Source organism: Eupeodes corollae, chromosome 1 (assembly GCF_945859685.1).
Source record: "Eupeodes corollae chromosome 1, idEupCoro1.1, whole genome shotgun sequence".
NCBI lineage: Eukaryota > Metazoa > Arthropoda > Insecta > Diptera > Syrphidae > Eupeodes > Eupeodes corollae.
Genome location: NC_079147.1, coordinates 40816618 through 40842248, shown reverse-complemented (window position 1 = coordinate 40842248; position 25631 = coordinate 40816618). Strand labels below are relative to the sequence as shown.

Sequence of the window (25631 nt, the reverse complement as noted above, 5' to 3'; positions counted from 1 at the left end):
TGCCCGTGTGGCTTCCTTTATGGGAAGTTACGCACTATCTCCATTTATGGTTTTAAAGAAAGTAGGGACAGTTGTTTTTATGTATAAAAAAAAGAATGTGAAAAAGAGTTCCTTAAAGAATATACGAATTACGTATTAAAATCTGAATTATTGCGCTTTCTATACTCTGCATTGTTAAAGATCTTCTGCGTATATTAAATAATGCATCTGCATTTGAATTCTGCTAAAAAACGGGATGCTTTATACAAAATGAATGTTTGAGAGATAGAGAGGAAAGACTAAAATGCAGAAGATGCACAAAATTCAATATCATCTTTGTCTACATTGTTACAACGTCACCTGGATAAACTATTGTCTTTTTTACATTCGAATATTTTTGGGAAAATGCAATCAAAGTTCAGATTTTTTTCCCCGAAAACCCGACGGTGGATTTTTTTTGAAAATTACATGATATTAGCAGAAAACATTTGTGAATTGAATCATGTTTAGATTATTTTAATATTACAATCCAGAAACAAATAATAAGCCGTTGTCGTGTATAACGTTTTCAATAAAACTATTTGTCAGTCAAACACATACGTCAAATTATGCCACATACAACAAAAAATAATCAAGTCCAATACGACAAAAGTGTATAACATACGACACACTGAAAATAAATTAAATATGAGAAAAACCTTTTTATTTTGATAGGTACTTTCCATAAAAAAAACTTAAACTTTAAATTCTTAAAAAAGTAAGTAAACATTTAGACATAATAACTTCATGTGCAGTTTCACAAAAATTTCGTAGGGCCGAGGGTTCATGTTCATTTTCCAAATGGTAAGTGGGATCGTCATCCTCATCGTCTGCCGAAAAGTCGTTGTCGCTCTCACAAGAGGGACCCAATGGATTAGGATCAAGTGATATATCCCACAATATTTCATTGAGCATGCTAAAAGAATTTTAAAAAATCATATAAACACAATTATGCTTTTTGTACGCATTATCATAATGCTCGGCGCTGGGGACATCTTGACTGCGACTGAAATAATACTAGACTGTGTATATCCTTATTGGACATACGATAAATGTTTAACAGAATTTCAGTAAAATATTGTTGTATGTGCAGTGAACATCACATACGATAATTGTTTACCGAACGAAAAAATGGCAGATTTTGTATGAGAAAATTGTTGTAAGATTTTATTTTGCCGTATGTGCAGTATTTTGGTGCACATACGACAATAAACTACTGAAACGATTAAAACCTATACACATACGACAAAATGCAAGTTGATTATCTCGAAAACTACGATATCTGTCCTAGTTTTCGAAATAATCAACTAATCAATCGATTTCACAGGTGTGTAGAGAAAAATTGAAATAACAAAAATTTTAAGACTACGGAAAACAATGTGTACTTAATTATAGCCACCATTTTTTTTTTTGAAGCATTTTGTTTAGTTGTCCGAAATTTTTTAAAATGTTCTTATTATTTTTAAGCTTTCGTCATGTTTTTATTTCATTATACCTTCAAAAACGTTTATGGCAACACTGTATTGTCAAAAGTATTTTATAGGAAGTTGTTTCCACTGGTGTTTTCTCACTCACCTTTCGGTTTCAACATGTAAATTCACTTTAAATATGCGTTCAACATTTAATTCTCAATTATCTTTGCATGCAAATATTATGTCTAAATTGTGTAAGAATTTTTGTATTTTTTGTTCGAAAACAAAAGTTGATAGATATCCAAATAGTGTGAACTGACAATAAGAACACACATTAAAATAGTGTGAACTGACCATAAGAACTCAATGGTAGTAATTACGTTCCACATTTGTGTCAAATTTATCAACGTCAAGCAACTGTCACTTAGCACGTGTGTCAGTTTTGTTTTTCTTGTTCAATTCGGTGTTCTGCGGGAAGCAGACAATAATTGTATTTATTTTAAACTTGGGAATATTTTAACATAAAAATGGGAGACTTTTCAATGTTTTCTGACTCAGAAGAAGAATATAATGCATCTGATGCAGAAGTAATAATTTTTTAATTTGTTGTTTATTCTTCTTAACACTACAAGATACATTTTTATATTTTCAGATTCAAGATGCATTTGCTCGAGGTGACCTTAAGCCTGGACTTAACATCGAATTCAATCCTCGCAGTGAAAGAAAGAATGACATTGTAAGTACCACAATCAATTCCAGCTAAGATCATTTCAACATATTTCTCTATTTCAGCTCAAAATGGCTGCAAAGCTTGAAGAAATGAAACAAGACTTGCCCTGGATCGAACGCATGGACATGGTAAACGACTTAGCACCCCTTGCTCCAGAACTTGCCATCCAACTAGAGAAACACGAACAGAAACGCGCAAGTGTATTCAAAGGCAACGCCAAAATTCCCTACCTCCGGCCAGAGGAAGATCCAGTCTTGAATGATTTCAAACGAGAAATGCTCTTCCATCGTCAAGCTCAATCGGCTGTCCTCGAAGGCATTAAAAAACTCCACGAACTGGGCATAGCCACAAGAAGACCTGACGATTACTTTGCCGAAATGGCAAAGACAGATGAACACATGCAAAAGATTCGCTCCAACCTGATGGCCAAACAAGAGGGACAAGCCAAATCCGAACGTATCCGACAGATTCGTGAGCAAAGGAAGATGGGTAAATTGCTTAACAAACAGACTAAGGTGCAACGTGAAATGGATAAGAAGGAAATGCTCGATCAGTTGAAGAAATTCCGAAAGGGTAAACTAAAGAATTTGGACTTCTTGGAAGATGCCAAGGCATTGGAAGCAAAGAAAAAACAATCGGCTGAGGGTAGGAAGTCAAGAAATAAGAAATTCGGTTTCGGTGGCAAGAAAAAGGGAATGAAGAGGAATACCAAATCATCAGCAGCCGGATTAGATAGCACAAAGACGTTCCGTTCGAAGAAGGGAGTGAAGGCAGCACCCGGAGCAAGGACACGACTAGGCAAGTCTAGACGGATGAAGGCTCGTTCAAAGAAGTAGATTTGAGATGTTAAGGAGACGTTTTAGGCTAAATCTGTAGAAATTATGTGGTCCTATGTTTTTATTTTCATAACAATAAACATCGGGATTTTTATTCTTTCATAATTTGAAATGTGTTTCTGTTATAGTCCATGGGTTGGTGGGGAAAAGTTATAGCAGTTATAAAAAGTTAAAAGTTTCATTTGCTGCCGATATGATTTCAGTCTGCTAATCTACAGGTGGCGTAGAAGAACTCTTAGTTAGACTCGAAACTCGCTTAAAGCCCTTACTCTTCTATATCTTCTGAATAATTGTTACAGACTGAAGTTTCGTAATTGTCGAATCTTTGCTAACATAGTTTAATCAGTATAGCTACATCTCCAGCCCGCAATATCCGAATTCGCATCGTGTCAATGTGATTATCATTGTCGCTACCAGATTTTTCGTATTGGTTTGAACTCAAGAGTCAAGACTTCAACGTTTCACCCAAACATAATCTCATTTAAGAAAAGTTACAATTCAGAGCACTTCAATTATACACCTTCTATTCTGGTATTGGGATTGAGAAATCCAATGGAACACAATCAATTGCTTCTTTTTAACACTAAAATTTGTGTCCCTAAGTCTGGTGGCAATAATTGAAATCATTATTGAATGTTTTTGGAAGTCTAAAGAATGAGCAAAGTTTGTGCCTTTATCTAAAAGGTCTACATCAATGTCTTATAAACTTCTTAACTGGACATTAACCACCGATCAATTCCACACATGCAATGGACCTTTGTTGATTCATTTGGAGTATATGGGTTTCCAAACTTCAACAGTTTATTGAGCAGAAACACCCCAACAACAATTGCCTCGACCTACCGATTTGGATTTCTAGAAAACAAGATATTCGTGTGGATTAAGAATTGTTGCGAGTGTTTTGATGGAAACAATTCTTATTAAAAGGTGGATTTGTGATTTTGATGGCGAAACTTGAACTTAAGTATTTCCACATTTTTGTTGCTTATTTTTTGAACTCCAGTGTAACGCTTGAAGCCATCTGTTGGCCAATAGATAAACTACAACTATAAATTGACAGATATGCTCATTGGCGCCTGTTATTTTGTTTTCAAATTCAATTTTGACAATTTATGTTTTGCTTTGATTTATTTTGCAAATTGCAAACATTGTTTTATTTTAGTTCATAGCAATTTCTTTTAGTTCTAATTAAATTATTTATTAACAATTTTGTATAATGGTTTCAAATTTAGCAAACCTTTACGCATTGATGCGTCGGAACTTTAGCGATTGTGGAATAATGTACAGCTCGCCGGTTTCTTACTTGCAAAAAATTACCGGCGAAACCAAGAAAGTTATATTTGTTTATGAAGAGGTAAGTTTAATAAAACAAATGTTTGTAAATCTATTTCTTGGCATTGATTAGAACATTTCATAAAACTTAGCCAGACTTGAAAGAGTCTTTTAGCTTTAAAAAACTATCTTTAAAAATAGATTTTTGTTGCTCTCCTAAATCGGAGTCAAGTGGCCTAAACTTTACTATCCGATATAAAATCTATTTTTAAAAATATCAAACAAAAAACTTAATATGACGACTAGTAAATTCTATTCTGTGGCCAGTCTTTAAGTGACGTTCATATCGTACTCAGAGTTTGATTAGAAGAGTATGATCTGTTGTTTCTCATCCCTACTATATAGGACCATAACCACCCACAACCTATTTAAATTACTGTAAAGACGTGGGTTCTTAGTAATAAATAATCTTTGTCGTTTAAATGCGTTAAATATGGAAGTTCTGATTTTTTGGTAAGTTGTTTATGATGTTAAATTAAATAAATTAGATGGCGCAACAGCCCATAGACCAGTGACTTACAACTTTCCATCCCTGTGTTGAAGTCATTTCAGGAAAGAATGCAATTTATATGAACTACTCTTGGAGGATTTGTCAGGTAGGGATTTGTCCCAAGACCCCTGGCAAGAAGAATGTACTTGATTAATTTTAATTTTATTCTAAGATTGTGTTGTTAAAACTAACAGCAAATTTCTTCACAGAACCTGTAAGAATCTTAGAATAAGTATATCATAAGTCATTAGCTACACTTGGGTTAGGTACATGAATCCTAAATTCAGAACTATCTATTTTCAGGTACCGCAAAATTGATAGTATAGGAGGCAAATACTGGAACCCGAGCAATGCATTGCATTCTTACTTACTTAATTAAGGTGGCGCTACAGTCCTGTGTGAACTAGGGCCTCATCCAACAAACTTCTCCATCTGGTTCGGTCCCTAGCTAGCTGTCTCCAGTTTCGGGCTCCAAGTTGTCACTTCCACTTGTGCGCGCCACCTGATTCGCGGTCTTCCTCTACTGCGCAGTCCTGTGGGTGTGGATTCGAAGACTTTTCGGGCCGGAGCATTGGTTTCCATGCGCTCTACATGACCTAGTCATCTTAGTCGTTGGACTTTTACCCTTCTGGCTAAGTCTACGTTGCTGTAAAGCCCGTACAGCTCGTCGTTCCATCTTCTCCTCCACTCCCCTTCGATGCATACGGGACCATAGACCACACGAAGAACTTTTCTCTCGTAGCGGCCCAAGGTGCTTTCATCCGCTTTTGTCATGGTCCATGCTTCTGCACCGTATAGCAGGACGGGGATGATAAGGGTCTTATATAGCAACACTTTGGTCCCTCGAGAGAGGACTTTACCACTCAATTGCTTTCTTAGCCCAAAGAAACAGCGGTTAGCAGGAGTTATTCTCCGTTTGATCTCAGCGCTGGTGTTGTTTTCTGCGTTAACAGCGGAGCCTAGGTAGACGAAGTCCTTGACTACCTCAAAGTTACGTCTGTCGATTGTGACGTTTTGACCAAAACGTCGGTGTTGTATGTCCTTTCTAGACGACAGCATGTACTTTGTTCTGCCCTCATTAACCGTTAAACCCATTTTTGCCGCCTCTGCCTCAAAACTCACAAAAGCCCCATTGACATCACGCTGAGTTCTTCCGATTATGTCAATGTCATCAGCATATGCTAATAATTGGACAGACTTTTTAAAGATAGTGCCTCTAGTGTTGACGTGTGAGCTCTGCACTATTCTTTCAAGCACGATGTTAAAAAAATCGCATGACAGCGCATCTAAAACCTTTTTTGGCATCGAAAGGTTCTGTTAAGTTGTTGCCAACATTTATGGAGCCGCGTGAATTCTCCATGGTCATCCTGCATAAACGGACGAGCTTGACAGGGATGCCAAAACTAGACATGGCTCTATACAGCTCGTCCCTGTAGATGCTGTCATATGCGGCCTTGAAATCGATGAAAAGATGGTGGGTGTCGATTTGCTGTTCTTGGTTTTTTTCCAGGACCTGCCGTAATCTGAATATTTGATCGACTGTGGACTCTTCTGGTCTAAAACCACACTGATAAGGACCTATCAGGTTTTTGACGATGGGCTTTAGACGTTCACATATTATGGCAGAGAAGGTTTTGTAGGAGATGTTAAGTAGACTTATTCCTTTATAGTTGGTGCAGTTAAGAGGGTCTCCTTTTTTCAGGATCGGGCAAAATATACTGAGGTTCCATTCATCGGGCATGCTTTCTTCCGACCATACCTTACAGATAAGTTGGTGCATGCTCCTAACCAACTTATCTCCAGCTGCTTTAAAGAGCTCGGCATTCAAGCCATCTGCTCCAGTGGATTTATTAGACTTCAGCTTAGATATGGCAATCTTTACTTCGTCTAAGTCGCGATTACGGGATTGTTGGCTTTCATTGGCCATGTTGAATGGATCATCCTGCCTGACAGCGGAATTCGGTTCGTCGTCGCCGTTATACAGTATGCAGAAGTGGTCCTTCCATATCCTCAGCATTGACTGCGGTTCCACTATGATGATTTCACTTTCGTCTTTGCAGCCTTCTGTTCGAGGTATACGTACTTGTGAATTTCATTTCATAAAACTTTCGAACTTCATTTCGGCTTTTGAACCTCTCAACACCTTTTCTTTTGAGAAGTCGGTGTTCCTCTCGCCTCTTCTGCTCATAGAGGACATGAGCAGCTCCTTTTATCCATCACCGCTTTGCGTGCCTGATGTTTGGCTGAATTTACCTGCGACATTCCTCATCAAACCAGCGGTTCCTTCCTTATTGGTGGCTGCCTGAAACCCAGTACGTCAGAGGCGGCTTCTCTAATTGCATCTTTGCATGTTGCCACTGGTTTTCGATATCTTGAGTTGGCGGCAGAGAACTGCGAGAGAGGTTATTTGTAACTCGGTCGGAAAAGGATTTGGCGATCTCTTGCTATTGTAGACGTTTGACGTTGTACCTTCTCCCAGCATCTCCCTGTTTTGCCTTGGGTCTGGAAACTCGAAGTGCTACCTTGGCTAAAAAGAGGTAGAGGTCCGAGTCGATGTTAGCTCCTCGGAAAGTTCGTACATCCGTGATGCTGGAAGCGAGTCTGGCGTCGATCGCAATATGGTCAATCTGGTTGACGGTAGATTGATCTGGAGAAGTCCAAGTTCCTTTGTGGATGTTGAGGTGTGGAAAACGCGTCTGGCTACCATGACGTTTCGCCCCGCAGCAAAATCTGTGAGCCTGAATCCGTTGTCGGAAGTGTTGTCATGTAGGCTGTTCTTCCCGATTATTCTTCCCTTCCTAGCTTGGCATTAGAACCCTGCTCATATGTTTTGTCTAAAAACTCGAAGAACATATCTTTGGTGTTGTCGTCTTTCTCTTCTGTGGGGGCGTGCACGCATATCAGGCTGATGTTGTCGAATTTAGCCTTGATGCGTATGGTCATGAGGCGCTCATTGATGCACCTATAGCTCAAGACTTTTTGCCCAAGTCTGGCTCCAATGACGAAGCCGCATCCAAATAAGCGCTGTTGGTTTTCGTGGTAGCAGTCACCATAGTAAATATCGCAGAACCAGGGCCTAGTGACTTACAACTCTCAGCCATTCCTGTGTGCGAGTAATTCAAGTATGGAGGGGACCTACAGTTTATATGCCAAATCCGAACGGCTAATTTGAAAAAGCCCTTTTTTATAACAAGAATTACTCTTGGAGAATTTGGCAATTCCCCTCAAGAGGCAGTACCGGTGAATAAAACTTTAGGTGGCACAGGCAGGGATCGAACCCAAGACCTGTCGCATGACAGCCCAACGCACTAACCATCATGCCACGGGTACTACAAAAAAACAACCTTTGTTTTAAATGCGATAAATACAATTTTTCATCAAATGTGCTAAGGTGAAGATCAAAAAACGAAAGAATGCCAAAATTCCTGATCATATTAAAAATGTCTCTTTGTTATAAATTATTTGTAATTTGCAACCTAATATTTTTGTTATAACTTTAGCTTTCAAATTTTATTCCATGTGAGTCTTTATTTATATTCGAATTCAATTTATCACGTTGCCATTTCAGAATTGATCAGAAATGTTTGCTTTAAAATTTATAAAGCTATTCACACCTTCAATCAATTTAGATATCATTTCCATTCTGTCAACTTAAATCAATTGTATTCTTATTAAGTTTGGTACTTAGATTAACTTACTTAGTATTAATATTATTTTACTTAGTATTAATATTATTTTTAAATATTTTTTACAAGTTTCTGTGTTTAGTTGTTTAAAGCACTTTACTTACAAACTAATTCGCTTCCTCGGATACAAATATAAGATTGCGTGGATTAAAAATACGTTTAGAATAAAGATTTTTAAAAGTATAGAAGAACGAAAACGTTTTTTACAACTATCACATCTTTGAAGAGAATATGTATTTCTTGCAAAATTTGGTTTCATTTATTTAATTTAATAACTGTAAGATACAATATCTTATAAAATAGTTACAAGCTAATAATACAAATTGATAGAGCAAGCTAATAATTCAGTATCTCATATTATAATACGAGTACACGATTGAAGCTAAGTATTGCGAAAAAAGAAAAAAGAACAAGTTAGAGTATCAGAAATATACATTTGCAAAAAATAATTCAAGTATTTAAATGCTATGTGAAAAATGATCTTTAAGAGCCTTATTAATTCTTGTTGCGTTTTGGATTTCCGTAATAGCGCGAGGAAGAGAGTTCCAGAGTCGGACTGAGTTTATAAAGAATTGACGTTCGGATGTTAAACATGTGAAGCGAGGATGAATCAATTGACGAGATCTACTAGAGGTAGGGTAATTTATCTTGTCAAAACAGTATTGTGGTTGGTGTGTAAGCAGTACATCAGCGAATAGCAACAAACTACGAAGTTTAAGGTAGTTATCAAAGGTCATAACAAGCAACAGGGTAGCAAAATTGGATACACGATCATATCTTCGTAAGCCAAAGACATAGCGAACAATATTGTTAAAAGTGACATTAAGTTTACGTATACTTTCATAACAACAATAGCAATATAGTTCACAACCATAAATTGGTAATAACAAGGTCTTGGCAAGCAGCATGCGTGTGTTTACTGGTGTAAAATACTGGGTTACCCATAAAGTACGTAGGGCACCATAAACTTTGCCTATAGTTCCATCTATATGGTTGTCCCAAGTTAAAGAGCGATTAAAGTTAACACCAAGATTTTTGGCAGTTTCAACATATTCAATGGAGGCATTACTTAAAAAATCGAAGGAAAGTAAGAGAGATCAAGAATCTTTTTGGAGATTACTATGCATTTAGATTTCTTAGGGTTCAAAAAAGACCATTTAAGTGACACCAGTTTGAAATAGTCTCAAGATCCTCATTGATATTAGTGGTGCCATGCTCAATAAGTCCCAGGGGACAACTGAAATAAAGTTGAAAGTCGTCGGCGTACAGATGACAGGAACAGTTTTTGATTAGACCTGGAAGTTCATTTACATAGATACAGAATAGTAGAGGACCCAAAATCGACCCTTGAGGAACACCGGACGAAATAGGTAAAAAACTAGACAGACAGTCACCAATTTGAACTGCTTGTTTTCTGTTAGACAAGTAAGAATAAACGAGCTTGGCAGAGCTTGCCGAAAAATTAAACTGCTGCGTAAGTTTTTTACACAGAATTACGTGGTTGACAGTGTCAAAAGCCTTCTAAAAGTCGAGCAAAACTAAGAAAGTTACATCACCCTTATCCAGCGCTTGTCTTATTTCTTCGGTCACGCAAAGTAGTGCTGTTGTACAGCTGTGCTGCTTCCGAAAACCAGATTGTTTAGGAGCGAGCAAGGAGTTTGCTGCAAGGTAAGCGTTGATTTGTCGCTGTAAAATTCTCTCAAAGACTTTAGACAAATAGGGTAGAATTGAGATAGGTTTATATTTAGATCCCTTAGAATTTTTAGGAAGTGGTATGATTTTTGCTGACTTGCAAATGTCCGGAAAAACTCCTGACATCAAAATAGTAAAATTGGAAAGATTATTTTTAAAAATTTGGGGTTAATATTGTTCAGACCGACAGCACTTCACTTCACTAAAAGCAGACTTTCAACAATATCGGCAGCATCCACCGAACAAAAACTGAAACAAGAGTATTCTAAATGTTCCCTAAATGAAATGTTATCAAAGAAAGTCGCCCCGGTTGATGGAACTGAGATGAAAGTTTTATTAAGTGAGTTTACATCAACATCGTTAGTAGGCATATTTCTTGCCTTACCAATACCAACGTTTCCCAAGTTCCTCCACAATTTACGTCCGTTTAATGAAGAACTCAGTTGATTAGACAAAATTTGAGATTTGGCTAAACGGATTTCAGTTGTGACTTTGTTTCTAATTAACAAAAGAAGCGTCGCAATTCGGTCAACCGATATCGCTTTCAGTTGTTATATGCATTATCTCGTTGTTGCATCAACAGTATAATATTTTGCGTGAACCATGGTTTATCATTAGAATTTAGAGTTTTTGTTTTCAAAGGAACATGCGTATCGAAAAGGGTTTGGATATTATTTGTTAAGAATTGCCATTGTTAGTTAGTGGAGGGCATAGAAAATATACTCTCCCAATTGATGAGTCTAGTATGATCTTCAAGATACTGAAAGTTAATGTTTTTGAATTCACGGTATGATATTTTTTTGTCAGAATATTCGAGATTAAATTTGATTGTTAAAAAAATTAAGTCGTGTTTTGGACAGGCAGGTACGGAAAGTTGATTATACAAGGCTACATCGTCTATGTCACTTACAAAAAACAAGTCAAGCAGAGTTGCCCCACTATCAAAAAAATGAGTTGGATTCGTGGTGTTAACTGGATTTAAACTGAGCGATCGCATGCTATCAGTCAAAGTATTGGTATTCAATAAGTTGCAATTGAAGTCTCCGCATAATACAATATTAGAATTAGAATTTTTTTTTTTTTTTTTTAAGAATTAGAAACATTTTATTCAATCATTTTTTCATTTCCAACTTAAAACTAGTACAATAGCAAGTGTAAAAAAAAGGAATAAATAATAGCTATCATTCTTTAACTTGAAAGTTAGTATTGAATGATACATTGTTATTTAATTTTAATTTTACAATAATTAGAAACTGTTGTGGGGTGACAATCAGCAATACAAATAATAAAACAATGGTTCAATGAGTTAAGTAAATCAATAAATATTTTAAAGATAGAATAACTGAATATAAAAAGAGTAGGTATATACATACATTCATAGGTAATAAATAATTCATCATAAAATTCATTCAAAAATAACAACAAAATGGTACATTTTTTATGATTATAAAACTATGATACAAAATTTAATAATAGTTATCAATAGAATTTAAATCAATTGTAAAAAACCAGTCTTTTAGTTTTTTTAAGAAATAGTTTAAGTTTTGAATTGTTCTGATAGACAAAGGTAATTTATTAAATGACTTTGGTGCTGCGGCAGTATAAAAGTTAGAGAAATGAGTCTTATTGGCAGTGGGTTCATTGACAAGGTGCATGTTGTTTATTCTTAGATTATATAACTGCGAGTTTCTACTACGCTTTGCTTGAAAAATTCTTTAAGTACTTTGAAAATATACAGATGTCTCAAAGGTAGAATCCGCAATTCCTTGTATAAAGGCCAACTTTCAGTATAACGATTTTTGTTGCAAATAATTCTAATAAGATGTTTTTGGGCAATCAATAACGGTCTAAAAGTATTTGCATAGGAACCACCCCAGCTAGATAACCCATATTGTAATTTAGAGTGCGCAAGACCATAATATATTGAAGTTAGAACCTTTTTAGAGCAGAATGGTTTTAAAAGATACATTTTTCGCGTTATGAGCATCAAATGATTCTTGATGTTGTAACTATGATCTTTCCAATTAAGGTTTGAATCAATTGTTACACCTAAATATTTAAAATTATTCACAGAATCAATTTTGAAACAAGAATTGGAACAGGAATATTTATTTTGGAAATTAGGTTTACCACAATTGTGAATTGGAAAGCTAAATTGCCTACAACTCGAAGCATGAAAAAATAAATTGTGATTACAGACTGGATGGCCAGATGTTTTAAAAGTCATGAATTTAGTTTTTTCACTAATTATTAACTTATGGTTAGAAAACCAAGTCCTTAGAACTTCGAGATCTTCTTCAATTAGTAAAACACAAATAAAATCCGAATTAGACTGGTAGGTAAATGATATATCATTTCAAATAAGTTACAATAATACTTTTCGCGAGTCAATTCAACATTTGTACTAACGGCTTTACAAAGTGTGAGGTAATACTTTTTTAGCTTTACATTATTTGGATATTTTTTTAGCTTAATACCAATTGTGTTCTTTTTTTTAATCTGCTTAAGGAGACTCTTGTTCATCCAAGGCTTTAAAAATTTGGTTTTATTAGAATTTTGTATCGACACAGAAGTACATGACTCTATATGTTTTTGCAAGATTGTGATAAAAATAGCAAACGAAGTTGATGGGTCCGTTTCCGAATAAACCTGATCCCAAAATTCATGCTTCAAAATATTCCGCAATAATATGTAATCGGTGGTATAATGCTCTTTTCTTTGTGTTACTGAAGTAGAATTCCGATTATTTTGTAACTCATTAAATAAAATGATCGATTTATGATCAGTAATATTTAGGTCCAGAACACTTCCAAAAAATTTGGATTTATTGCTGACTTTAAAACGAGTATTAGGGAAACCCAACGAGACTTCTTCTATAACTGACAAAAGAGTTGAAAAGTATATGTTTCTATTTGGCTTATAAATAAACCTTTAAAGTGGTTTAGTAGTCATATAAATTTAATCGAGAACAACTTAAAGACAATTTTGAAAATTTGTAAACTTGAAGCGTAAGTCTATTGGTTTTATAATAATGTTATTTCCAGTGATCAAAATATTTAGAAGAATTCAGATATTTTTGAAGGCAATAATTATGATTTTAAAGACTTCGTACCTATAACAGATTGCTATAGTTTTTATTGTAATTAAGAAGATTTTAGAAATGCTCTGATTGAACTAGAACTATCAATCTACCTCGACTTTCACTGAATTGGTTTAAAGCATTGCTGTGAATTTGTTAGCTAACCACTTCAAATGATTTTTAATCAGTCTCTTTTTTTAAGCTATCACTTCCTCAACGAATGGAAAAATTCTTACATTAATCCGTGTTCAGGCCCAAAAACCCGATTTCCAATTACCGTCCCATTAGTAAACTAGCATCGATTCCAAAGCTTCTAGATAAAATAGTTGAAATTAATAATGTGTTATTAGAAATATTAATTTTTCTAGTTTTTAACATGATTTCTTCAGTGATCTATCAATTACTACGAACTGTTCCATCCTTCGTTCCCTCTTTAAGTCTCCTAGAGATTTGCTTGATTAAATAATCCACAAATAGCAATACTAATTTAATTTAATAATAATAGGTAGATGTTTGTTGTTTAAACAAATATATTTAAATACTATATTCATACAAATATTCAAAATACAGTCCAAAAAGGTGTGCATTGTCTTCTACTTATGTGTAAATAGAATTTGTATTAAAATACTATTCTTATAAAAAAAAATTAACCTTACCCGAGGAAACCTTTTTCCAGCCTTTATAATTAAAAACTTTAATCTGGTGGCACATGTTTCACATTAAATTTTTGTCATAAAACTTGTTGAACCGCACAAAAACAAAAGTTGCGTATTAACTAGGTTTTTTCAATCGTTAACTAATGAGTCCAAGTGCAAATACCGAGACAAAACGCTAATATACCAATTTTTGATAGACTTCGCAAAGCTATTCCGGAAACAGATTTAGTTTATTTGTTTACTAACCTATTCATCCAAATGTAACAAGGTTACACATAAGCTTTAAATAAACTAATAATTAAATTAAATTTTTAAACATACTTAGTCAAATGTAAGCTGTAAGCCCTTCTTTAGCTTGTTTAAAGCAATTTATTTAGACCAACGCAGACAAAACAAATTTAAAATTTGATTCTGTAAAATATCCAATAAAAATCAACAAACATTTCATGGAACTAATTATTCATGAAAGTAGTTTGTTCATACTTTAGATAATTCTATGTCTAGACTAAAGAAAATGTATTCTTCCCTAAGTGGACTTGTAGGTCAAAGGATCATACACACAAATTCAGGACATTTGAGTAAGGCACTAAATGTGGTACCCAAAAATTAACGACCCCAAAACCACATGGAAAGTATTCCATATTGATTTTTTATTAGATTTCTAGATGACGTCTGCAGTGATTTGCAGAAATAATAATGAATAATAATTTATCGTCAATATTATAATCTGGTACTTCGGCAGACCTCTCTAGACATCTTTTTGCATAAAGAGTGTTTTTTTCTATAGAGCGCTGAAAAGTTAGCCATGTTTCAGAATTACCACCCTCAGAATGTTTCGGTATTCAAGCGCAACTGATTTTTCTTACAGCATTTTGGAATTTTGTCTTAATACACAAATTTTATAAAAGAGTTCAGTTTTGTGCAATGATTTTTGTATTGGATTTTCAAGATCTGCTTAAATCCACGATTTATATTCAACTGACATCCTATAGTTTTATTTATGTATATATAGGTTCAGGTGTTTCAAGATAAACAAAATCAAGCAAAAAATGTTCGTGCTCTTAAAATCTTTTTTAATGGGGACAGTATATAAAATATGCCAAATAATTTGTCATCATCAAAAAAGAAACCCAAGAAACTGGTTAAAAAACTGAATTTCTAAAGACTCAAAACATAGAGTAGAAGTGTCGGTGGTCCAACGTACACGTACAGCTTTGGTTTGAATTAGGTTCCAAACATACAAAATATCATAGACAAAGATTTTCTACGTCTAACTTATGTTTCAAAATTATTTCAAGTGGTGTCGAAAAATGTTTCAAAATTAATAGAAACTCATACAAAAATTTAATGATGGCCTTGAAAAATGTAAAAAAAATATTGAGACCATTTAAAACAAAATATTATTGTGTTATCATTATCATACCATAGGGGCCCCTTTGGTCAAGAAAAGGAGTAACAAATAAGAGTATTTTTCCCCTATCACCTTTTTTTTTATACGAAAACGATGTATCTTAGTTGTTTATCAATTTAACAGAAAATCATTCCTTTTTTCAATTCAGGATAAAAGCAAACTAAAGTACGTCTCGAATTTTGTTTCGCCCTCGAAATTGAACATCAAACAAGACACCGACCTCAACCTTACAGGATCACCACTCAAAGATGATTGTGTCGTCGATGCCATTGACATATCAATCGATCTAAAATACTCCTCCGATACACCTTGGTCCCTGGACGAAGAATGCTACAAAGGTCTTCGACTCGACTTGGCTCGATCTATACTAACGGATTTTAATTTTCAAAAAGAAAGTCTCACCTGTCAAGGGTCTGTCTGGATACTCTGTTCCGGTGCGGATAGCGAAAAAACAGTTCTCATCGAAATGGAATTCGAGCCGAAGTCAAATATCCGCGGTATGATTGTCTTCAAAGGAGTCATTCCAACTGCAAATGTAACATCGCAAAACATATTTGAACACCATATGCAGTTGATCAATAGAAACTCAAAGATTACAACACAAATTGAGAACCTTTTCCACATCAAATCGAATATAAGTTTGAAAGTTTCATGGTCCACAGCCTCGATGGCTCCATCTTTGAATAATCTTAAGAACAGTGATGTAGTTCTCTATCAGACCTTCTCTGTCAGCGATTGTTCGTCTCTGACTGAGGACTTCCTGAATCAATTGAGGATTTTAGCCTACATCAAGGAAGATATTGTTGATTTTAAGGAAAACATCAAAGATAATAGTGACCCAATTTATCGTTGTGGAAGGTTTGCTCACGTCACGTCGTCTTCTAGTTAAAGTTTTATAAGATTTTTCCTTTGCAGGGGTATCGAAATGGATACTTTGAAGGAAAACGTTTTTAGCATCATGACAGAGCTCTCAGGAATCTTCGATATGGAGGGAACTTGTTTTGAAATTGAAGCTGTTGTCCAAAGGGCCAAAGAACGTACGCTAACTGACCTCACTGATAAACTATGGGAAGTCCTCAAATGTAAATACCACCGATTTTTCCTATAAACTTTTGTTCCAATGATTAACCCCGAACTTTTCTCTCCAGGTTGTTCGTCATACAGAGACCTTAAGCAGGCGCTTAACTACGTTTTCCAATGTGCAGCCAAATGCAATATCGTGGTAAGTGCTCAACATGCGCTAATATTTCCGGTTTGCTACAAGTTTTTATACCCTCACATTCCTCATGGTTAAGTTTTACACACAAACAAAAATGTTCAAATAATAATCTAATAAGGACAAACTCGTTGTCTATTGATTCATTGATTTCTTGCTATCGTCTTATTGTTGCACTGCACGTACTCTCGTGCATAGTAAATTGTTTAATTTTTGTGTTTCTTTTGGCGCTAATCACTTTCTTAAGGTTAAAATGTTAAATGTGTATTTTTATCTACAATTTTATTTTTAGAATCTACCAACGAATCACAATAGATTGGCGGAAATAATTAACGAGGTCTCGCAACAACGTTTGGCCATACCATGCCTGACTGGTTCAGAGCCGTTGGAACTACTTCTAGAAATCGGCTTAGAAAAATTGCTAAAAGACTATGAGTTCATATTTACCGAATGTAAAATGTGTAGTTCCAAAGATTTAAAAGCCACATATGCGTAAGTATTGAAGTCATTTTCTTTTCAATAACACTTTAATTTAATGACTGTGATAAATGAAGGCCCAAAGCAGAAGAAGCTGATTCAGGTGAAATACAAATGAACATTAGGAAGTCTATTCGTAGTGCTATAAGACCAGATGCAACACCATCATCACATCGAAAAACTTTTTTACACAGCAATTCGAATGGGACGAAAAAGAATCGAGACTCTGATGTTGTTGGATTTCAAAATAGTGTTTTTAATCAAACTGATGTGGAGACAAAGTTGGCACGTCTTTTGCAAATTCACTTGGCTTTGGAACATTTGCTATTAATTCAGATTAATTTGAATTTAGAAAATGGTATGATTTTTTATAAAATCAATCTTTTATTTGTTTCAATAACATTTTTATTTTTTAAGTCCACGTTTATGTTTGTGAGCAATTACTTAAGAAACAACCTCGAACTTATAAAACCATTGATGACTCACTCGTGGATAAAATTGAAATTCCTCTAGCTTCGGAAAGCGTTAGCCAACATTTGGAAGGGTGAGTAACGCAAAAATTATAAAGTCTGTTAAGCTATAAACTAGGATCGTTGTAGAAAAGTCTACAAGTTGAAGTCTTCGTCTTTGTGGCAAGGCATGAACATAGAAAGTGAGGCACTGTATCCTGTTCTTCTTCATCCATGAAGCTTCTCTAAAAGTTGTTTGGAGGAGCTCGAAATCTACCAACTGAAATGAGTTGCTTAGAGCCTTCAGCATCAAACTTTCTTTATGGAATCATGCTTTAGCATAAATTTACAAGTAGCTGGGGGTATACCGATGTTGGGATTGTTCCATTTCTTGTCAGCTTTTCCTGGAATGTCGCTTTGAACCGATACCCAAATAAGGTGAATGTTGAACTGCTCCGCCACGTGTACAGTTTTCTCTGATCCATTGGAGAGCAGAATATTCTGTCTGAAAAACGCTACAGTGATTTTAATATGATGATGCATCAGATATGGACGAAAACATGTTAATTGAATCTACATGAATCCATAATGTTTCCAGGATGTTAATATATTATCTATAAATGTTGTACCATCCTTAATTAGAGAGTTTTGCCTTTCTGTTTCTATCTACGAAGTAAAATTTACGCCTAAATCAATAGTTCGATACCCATGCTGTTAATGTGGGCTCCAATAGGTTGTGACCTGTCAGGAAAGCTATGTACCACAAGAGTCTGTTGGGACCTGTTAAGATGACAGGCTAAACACCTACCGTTTCATTCTTGAAGAAAACTTAAGTGTTTATGGTTGTTATTTTATATTGTTGACAATATTGACAATGTGACATTGAAAAGGAATATTTTGTACGCAAGTTTCTCCTTTTCTCTAGACAACATGGTTTTTAAAAAATTTAGGTATACAAGCACTATTCTAGTAGATTTTGTGCCCTTTAAGTTCTTGAGCTTTGAAAAAGAAAAAGAAGTTGATGATATATCCGCATATTTTAACAGTAGCTCAATTTCTTCTTCAAATGCTCTCTCTTTTACCATTTTTATTTTGGCCATTGGCCTTTATGTGATCGGGAGTCAAGTTCTGGGCTTATTTAGACGATATAACACGAAAAGCAAAATTCTAGTTTGTGAAAGTAGAAATAATAAAAATAGATAATTTTGTAAACACTTACTTACTTACTTAAGGTGGCGCTACAGTCCTGTGTGAACTACGGCTTCACCCAACAAACTTCTCCATCTAGCTCGGTCCTTAACTAGATGTATCCAGTTTCGCGCTCCGAGTTGGGTGAGGTCACCTTCCACTTGTGTGCGCCACCTAATCCGCGGTTTCGAAGGCTTTCCAGGCCGGAGCATTGGTTTTCATGCGCTCTACGTGACCCAGCCATCTTAGTCGTTGGACTTTTACCCTTCTGGCTAAGTCTACGTCGTTTCATCTTCTCCTCCACTCCCCTTCGATGCATACGGGACCATAGATCACACGAAGAACTTTTTTCTCGAAGCGACCCAAGGTCCTTTCATCCGCTTTTGTCATGGTCCATGCTTCTGCACCGTATAGCAGGACGGGGGTGATAAGGGTCCTGTATAGCAACACTTTGGTCCTTCGAGAGAGGACTTTACCACGCAATTGCTTTCTTAGTCCAAAGAAACAGCGGTTAGCAAGAGTTATTGTGCGTTTGATCTCAGCGCTCGTGTTGTTTTCTGCGTTTACAGCGGAGCCTAGATAGACGAAGTCCTTGACTACCTCAATGTTACGTCAGTCGATGGTGACGTTTTGACCAAGACGTCGGTAATTTATGTCCTTTCTTGACGACAGCATGTACTTTGTTTTGCCCTCATTAACAGTCAAAGCTGCCTCTGCCTCAATACTCACAAAAGCCCCATTGACATCACGCTGAGTTCTTCCGATTATATCAATGTCATCAGCATATGCTAATAATTGGACAGACCTTTGAAAGATAGTGCCTCTAGTGTTGACGTATGAGCTCTGCACTATTCCTTTAAGCACGATGTTAAAAAAATCACATGACAGCGCATCTAAAACCTTTTTTGGCATCGAAAGGTTCTGTAAAGTTGTTTCCAACCTTTATATAGCAGCGTGAATTCTCCATGGTCATCCTGCACAAACGGACGAGTTTGGCAGGGATGCCAAAACTAGACATGTATCTATACAGCTCGTCCCTGTTGATGCTGTCATATGCGGCCTTGAAATCGATGAAAAGATGGTGGGTGTCGATTTGGTGTTCTTTGGTTTTTTCCAGAATCTGACGTCATGTGAATATTTGATCGACTGTGGACTTTCCTGGTCTAAAACCACACTGATAAGGACCTATCAAGTTGTTGACGATGGGCTTTAGACGTTCACATATTACGGCAGAGAAGATTTTATAGGCGATGTTAAGTAGACTGATTAATCTTTAGTTGGTGCAGTTTAGAGGGTCTCCTTTTTTCAGGTCAGGCAAACAATACTGAGGTTCCATTCATCGGGCATGCTTTATTCCGACCATATCTTACAGATAAGTTGGTGCATGCTCCTAACCAACTTATCTCCAGCTGCTTTAAAGAGCTCGGCATTCAAGCCATCCGCTCCAGCGGCTTTATTAGACTTCAACTTAGATATAGCAATCTTTACTTCGTCTAAGTCGGGAGGACGGGATTGTTGGCTTTCGTCGTCTATGTTGAATGGATCATGCTGCCTGACAACGGAATTCGGTTCGTCGTCGCCATTATACAGTCTGCAGAAGTGGTACTTCCATATCGTCAGCATTAACTGCGGTTTCACTATGATATTTCCACTTTCGTCTTTGCAGCCTTCGGTTCTAGGTTTATGTACCTGTGAATTTCGTTTCACCTGTTCATAAAACTTTCGAACCTCATTCCTGACTTCTGAGAAGTCGGCGTTCCTCTCGCCTCTTCTGCTCATAAAGCTCATGAGCAGCTCTCGTCATTTTATGCAGCGCCCATTTGCGTGCCTGTTGTTTGGCTGTATTTGCCTGCCGACATTCCTCATCAAACCAGGGGTGCCTTGTTGGTGGCTGTTTGAAACCCAGCACATCAGAGGCGGCTTCTCTGATTGCATCTTGGCAATGTTGCCACTGGTTTTCGATACATTGTGTTAGCGGCAGAGAACTTCGAGAGAGGTTACTTGTAACTCGGTCGGAAAAAGATTTGGCGATCTCTGGCGATTGTAGCCTTTCGACGTTGTACCTTCTCCCAGCACCTCCCTGTTTTGCCTTGGGTCTGGAAATCCGAAATGCTACCTTGGCTACAACGAGGTAGTGGTCCGAGTCGATGTTAGCTCCTCGGAAAAGTTATTCTAATAAAATCTCCCTAACTATTAAGTCAAGTTATGTAAAAATGACAATTAATCATGTTTTTCCCATTCAAATGAAAGCTGAACTTTATAACTCTTTGATTTATTTATTTTCTGCACAACTTTATTTAATGCTCTTTTCAAAAAGGGTCCTTGTGTGAAAAGTAATATTTCTTTACAATACAAAATACAAATCGTGATGGACTTGTAGTTTGCCTGATGAGAATTTTATGGACAATAATGAGTTTGGTAGTTTTTGTACTATGAACTTAAAGTAGGTCTCTCAAGTTGTGGGGAAGTGTATTAAAAATGCGAATAGCAGAAATATAAATTGTCTCGGATGTAAGGCAGGTAAAGTGAGGTAAAATCAAACAAGCAGATCTGTTGGTTCCGAAAACTGGATTTCATCGTAGCGAGATGTAAAATATTTATAATTTAAAATAGAACAAGGAAAAATAATTTACATTATTGAAAACAGACATGCCCAATAAACTTTTTCCTAATGAAAAATATGTTCAAATCTACTAATGTATATAGCGAGTACTATTAAACTTGGAATACTTGGAACTTGCTTTTGAATTCAGTATCACAATTATAAAACATTTCACAACCATACAAACAAACTGGTACAACTAAAGCCTTTGCAAGAACTAATCAAGTTTTTGGTGGTGTAAACTTTTGAGCTGTCCATATGTATTACCCACTACCTCTTTTATATGATTATTCCATGTTAAACTTCGGTTGAACACTAATGCCAAGTTCTTTGACCTATATACGAATTAAATTAAAGAGGAATCAAGCATAATTGAAGCCAAATAGGAAAGGTCCAGCTTCTTTTTTGAGATAACTAGATATTTACATTTTGCGGAAAAGGGTGAAAGAATATTGTTTAAATTCTTTTCAGACCTTCGTTGAGATCATTGGCGCATTTTTAAATGAACCCATTACTCAATTTAAGCTGTTTTTTGGATTTGAATTCATCCTCGTCTCTAAACCAACACCACCTTTTGCTATAAATTACTTAGTTTGTGAATAAAATAATTTATCTATTAAGCTTGATTTAAGCTGAACAAATAGTAATTTTGGCTCCTCCAAAATTTGTGTGTCATTTTGCTATTTTGGTTCATGAAGGTTTGCAAAATATTTTTTAATGGAATTGAAGATAATTGATTATTATGACAAAAAGAGCTGGAGTTAAAACGGAGCCCTGGTATACCAAAACATAATTGATGGATATCAGGCTTGTAATATTATACGAATTGGTTTCAAATGTAATTTTTTGGAAGAAAAAACAAATTCATCAAAATCAATAGACGTATGTGTAATAATTTAATATGTTTAATTATCTCACCGCTTCCTAATGTTGTCCAAGTAAAGATTTGTTCTTGTTTTTTCGGTATTATAAATGCACTAGTTGACTAGTTTTTTAGATTATTAAGAAGATATCGTCCATTAAGGTATTTCTTAGCTTTATTGTTTAGCAGAGTTTGCATGGAAGAGATGAAGCATGAAAGTTCTTAGAAACGTGCACAGTCTCGTACATATGATGCATTAATTTAATTAATTTAATAGAATGAAAAGAAGGTAAAGGAATACTTCTGGTTTCTTAAAAAAATATACTTTATATATACTGTGGCGAGAGTTCTAAAAGATCTTGATACACATAAATCCGTTGGTCCAAATGGTTTCCCCGCTATTGTTCTGAAGAAGTTTTCTTCAACGCTAGAAGCTTTTTCATTTTTCCTACTCCTCTGGTCTAGTTACGAGCAGATGGAAAACTGCATTTGTCCAGCCTATTCCCAAAAAAGGCGAATCTTCCCCACCTTTTAATTATCGACTGGTAAATTATCAGCTTAAGAAATATCTCGAAGACCAAAAACTTCTTAATGACTAGCAGTGTGACGGAGAAAGTAAGATTATTGCACTTGATAATTCAAAAGCATTTGATAGGGTTTGGTATCAGGCTTTCTTATCGAAAATGCGTGCTTTCGGTTTTCACGAATCCTGCTGAAAACTACAAAATAAATGCTGGTGTGCCCCAGAGCTCTGTTCTATCTCCAACACTCTTTGTCATTTTTATTAATGATCTTCTGTCTGCAACTTCTAATCCAATACATTGTTTCGCTGACGATAGTACTCTCAGCTTTTCAAATTCGTTTTCAGAATCACATCCCTATTCTTCGGAACTGCAACGACAAAATATGATAAGCTCATTAAATTCCGACCTAAACAGCATTCTTGAATGGGGATTAAAAAACCGCGTAGAATTTAATGCTTCGAAAACGCAATGCTGTCTTGTATCGTTAAAGCCAGATACACCCCCTTGCCATTATCCATGGATGGCGTTTGCATCGAAGAGACTGAACATCTCGATACTTTCGGTATGTGTGTCACCAACCACCTTTTGTGGAATGTTTGGGTTTTCTAACGTGATGCAAGAAGTTTTTCTCTCCATCTGATCTGGCTGTTATTTACAAAACTTATATACGTCCAAAGCTTGAGTATAACTCCCATATCTGGGATGGTGCACCTGCAACCTACTTAAGCCTCTTGGACAGCATTGAACGTAGAGCATTTAAATTAATCGGTGATAACACCATCATAGGGTCATTAACGTCGCTTGAACAGCGTCGTAAAGTTTCTTGTCTCACGCTTTTTTACAGTTATTTTAATGGTTTATGCACAAAGGAAATAGCCAATTCCATTCCTCCCCTTTTAACAGTTCAACCGTATTACTCGCGCTTCTAGGAATGTTCATCAGTATACCCTCGAGCCCACCTTCGGTCGTACTGTCAAGTATAGAGATTCGTTCTTTAGCCGTACTACGCGAATGTGGTATGCCTTACAATATTCAAAACCAATATGCACCGACACCTCCTTTCAACTTCTCTCTCCTTTTCCTAGTGCTCACACTGTGTCTTTACATAATAAGGGTAGTAATACCCCCTTCAGTGTGCGCTTATTATAAAAACTAAATTTATTAAGTTATGTAAATTTGTATATAAAATGTGTTGCGTAAAAAATTATAAATCATATTGTGTGATTTAGTGCTTAGAAATAGTTTATATTGTCTTTTTCAAAATTTTAGGCAACTATTCACAACTGCAAATGTAAAGTGAAGAAAATGATTTTATTTAACTACTTTAAAATTTTCCATACTTTTATAGTAATATTAAACTTGTGAAAAGATACTTTATAATTTTGTTCACATTTTCAGCAAAGACCCAAACTCTCGAAAAATAACTCTCCTCTCCAAAAACGCATTTCGAGAAGTTCAAAGTACATTTTTCTACTCTATGGAAAATATATTCCCATCAAATGCAGCTGAATGTTATCAAACGGACGGTAATTATTTATTTGATAGTTTATGTAATTTATTTATAAAATAATGTATGTCTTTTTTTATATTCCATAGATAAAGAAATGGTAAAAGAAAATGTATATTTCTGCTGGAATTATACGAAAATTAAATCACGAAGGTGTTAGCTCCAAAAGCCTTCTATTATAGTATTTGTTTTATAAAAAAAATGGAAACAAACAAAAATACAATAATAATCTTTATAAATTCTAGTTTTTAATTGTTTTATATTTCCTGTTTATGCATATAATGTCCATGTAACAAAAGCAAACACACAAAAAACTATCGTAAGAATAAGAAAGAAACAATAAAAATATGTAAGCTTTAATACTTTCATCGGTTTTCATTTCTATTTCACCCTTTAAATAAATTACATACTAAAATTATAAAACAAAATAAAAAGAAAAATATAGAAAAGTGAAGAACAAAATAAAACAAACACATGACAGGAATCTGTGTTTGGAGATTAATGTTCTCTTTTAGAAGAATGCCCACCTACCTATCTACCCACCTTCCTAGCTTTCAGTAATAATAGTTTTTGTTGGTTTTTGGCTGAAATCGAGTTTGCTTTGAAGCCAAACAAATGTTCACCCCAGTTCTCTTTTGAAGAGTATAATGTGATAATATTTTTGTGTTTCCCCTAAGTGTAACCAAATATGCCTAGATTTTATTTTAAAAAATATATTTTAAAACTAATTATTGCAAAATGGTATTTTAAAGCTAAACAATTTCGGAGATTTTTCTATAGTGAGGTATCCTTAAACTTAAGCTAAGCAAAGGAAATGCAAATGATGGAGGATAAAAACGGGTAATAGTTTACTTCTATTGAGTTCGAAGACATAAACCATATTTTAATATACTGGTTCTTGTAACTGATTAAAATGTAACATTATTCCATAGGAACATCTTATGAGATCAAATAAGCTTGAAAATATGCAAATCTATACAGCTTCTCCGGTCTCTAAACTTTTCTCATCTGCTTTACTATGCTTAAGGCCCTTCAGAAGGTTTTTTTAGAACTTGCTTCTATATTTACAAATCAATGTATACGATATCTTAGAAGGTGGATATTTAAAACGGTGTTAAGGAAACAGGATCTCTCTCCAGTGGAGCTTCGATCACCCAACTTACAAAAATTAACCATCAACAAATAAGAAAATACCCTGGTAACTCTATCATTTTATTTAACGTGAACGCCAACGCACCTCTCTTCTTATAATTCAATGCACTGAAAACTAGAAATGAGGTGAAATCATAAGACATGTGAGTATACAAACATAAGACAGTTAAAGCAAAAGTTAAAAAGCTCAATAATTGTGTTTCAGCAAGCGATTTAAGTTCATCCCCTAGTGGCCCACTGAAGAAAATACGAAACAAATATTACCTATAAAAACTCGCGTAAACGTAAAACGCTACCCTATACATTATGTAG

At 35.3% G+C, this 25631-nt stretch overlaps 2 protein-coding genes across 2 annotated transcripts; both read left to right on the top strand.

Annotated features, from left to right (window-relative positions):
* The first annotated feature begins 1857 nt into the window (after positions 1–1857).
* On the top strand, positions 1858–3101 carry LOC129938943 (probable rRNA-processing protein EBP2 homolog). Its single transcript, XM_056046783.1, has 3 exons — positions 1858–2017; positions 2083–2166; positions 2223–3101. The coding sequence occupies exons 1-3, from the start codon at positions 1958–1960 to the stop codon at positions 2994–2996; spliced, it is 918 nt and encodes a 305-aa protein (XP_055902758.1). The 5' UTR covers positions 1858–1957; the 3' UTR covers positions 2997–3101.
* Positions 3102–4152: 1051 nt separating this feature from the next.
* On the top strand, positions 4153–24515 carry LOC129940278 (protein zwilch). Its single transcript, XM_056048565.1, has 9 exons — positions 4153–4350; positions 15491–16200; positions 16258–16424; positions 16491–16564; positions 16851–17050; positions 17113–17393; positions 17453–17579; positions 24059–24186; positions 24257–24515. Exons 1-9 carry the CDS (start codon positions 4213–4215, stop codon positions 24325–24327), a joined length of 1896 nt encoding a protein of 631 aa, XP_055904540.1. The 5' UTR covers positions 4153–4212; the 3' UTR covers positions 24328–24515.
* The last annotated feature ends 1116 nt before the right edge of the window (positions 24516–25631 follow it).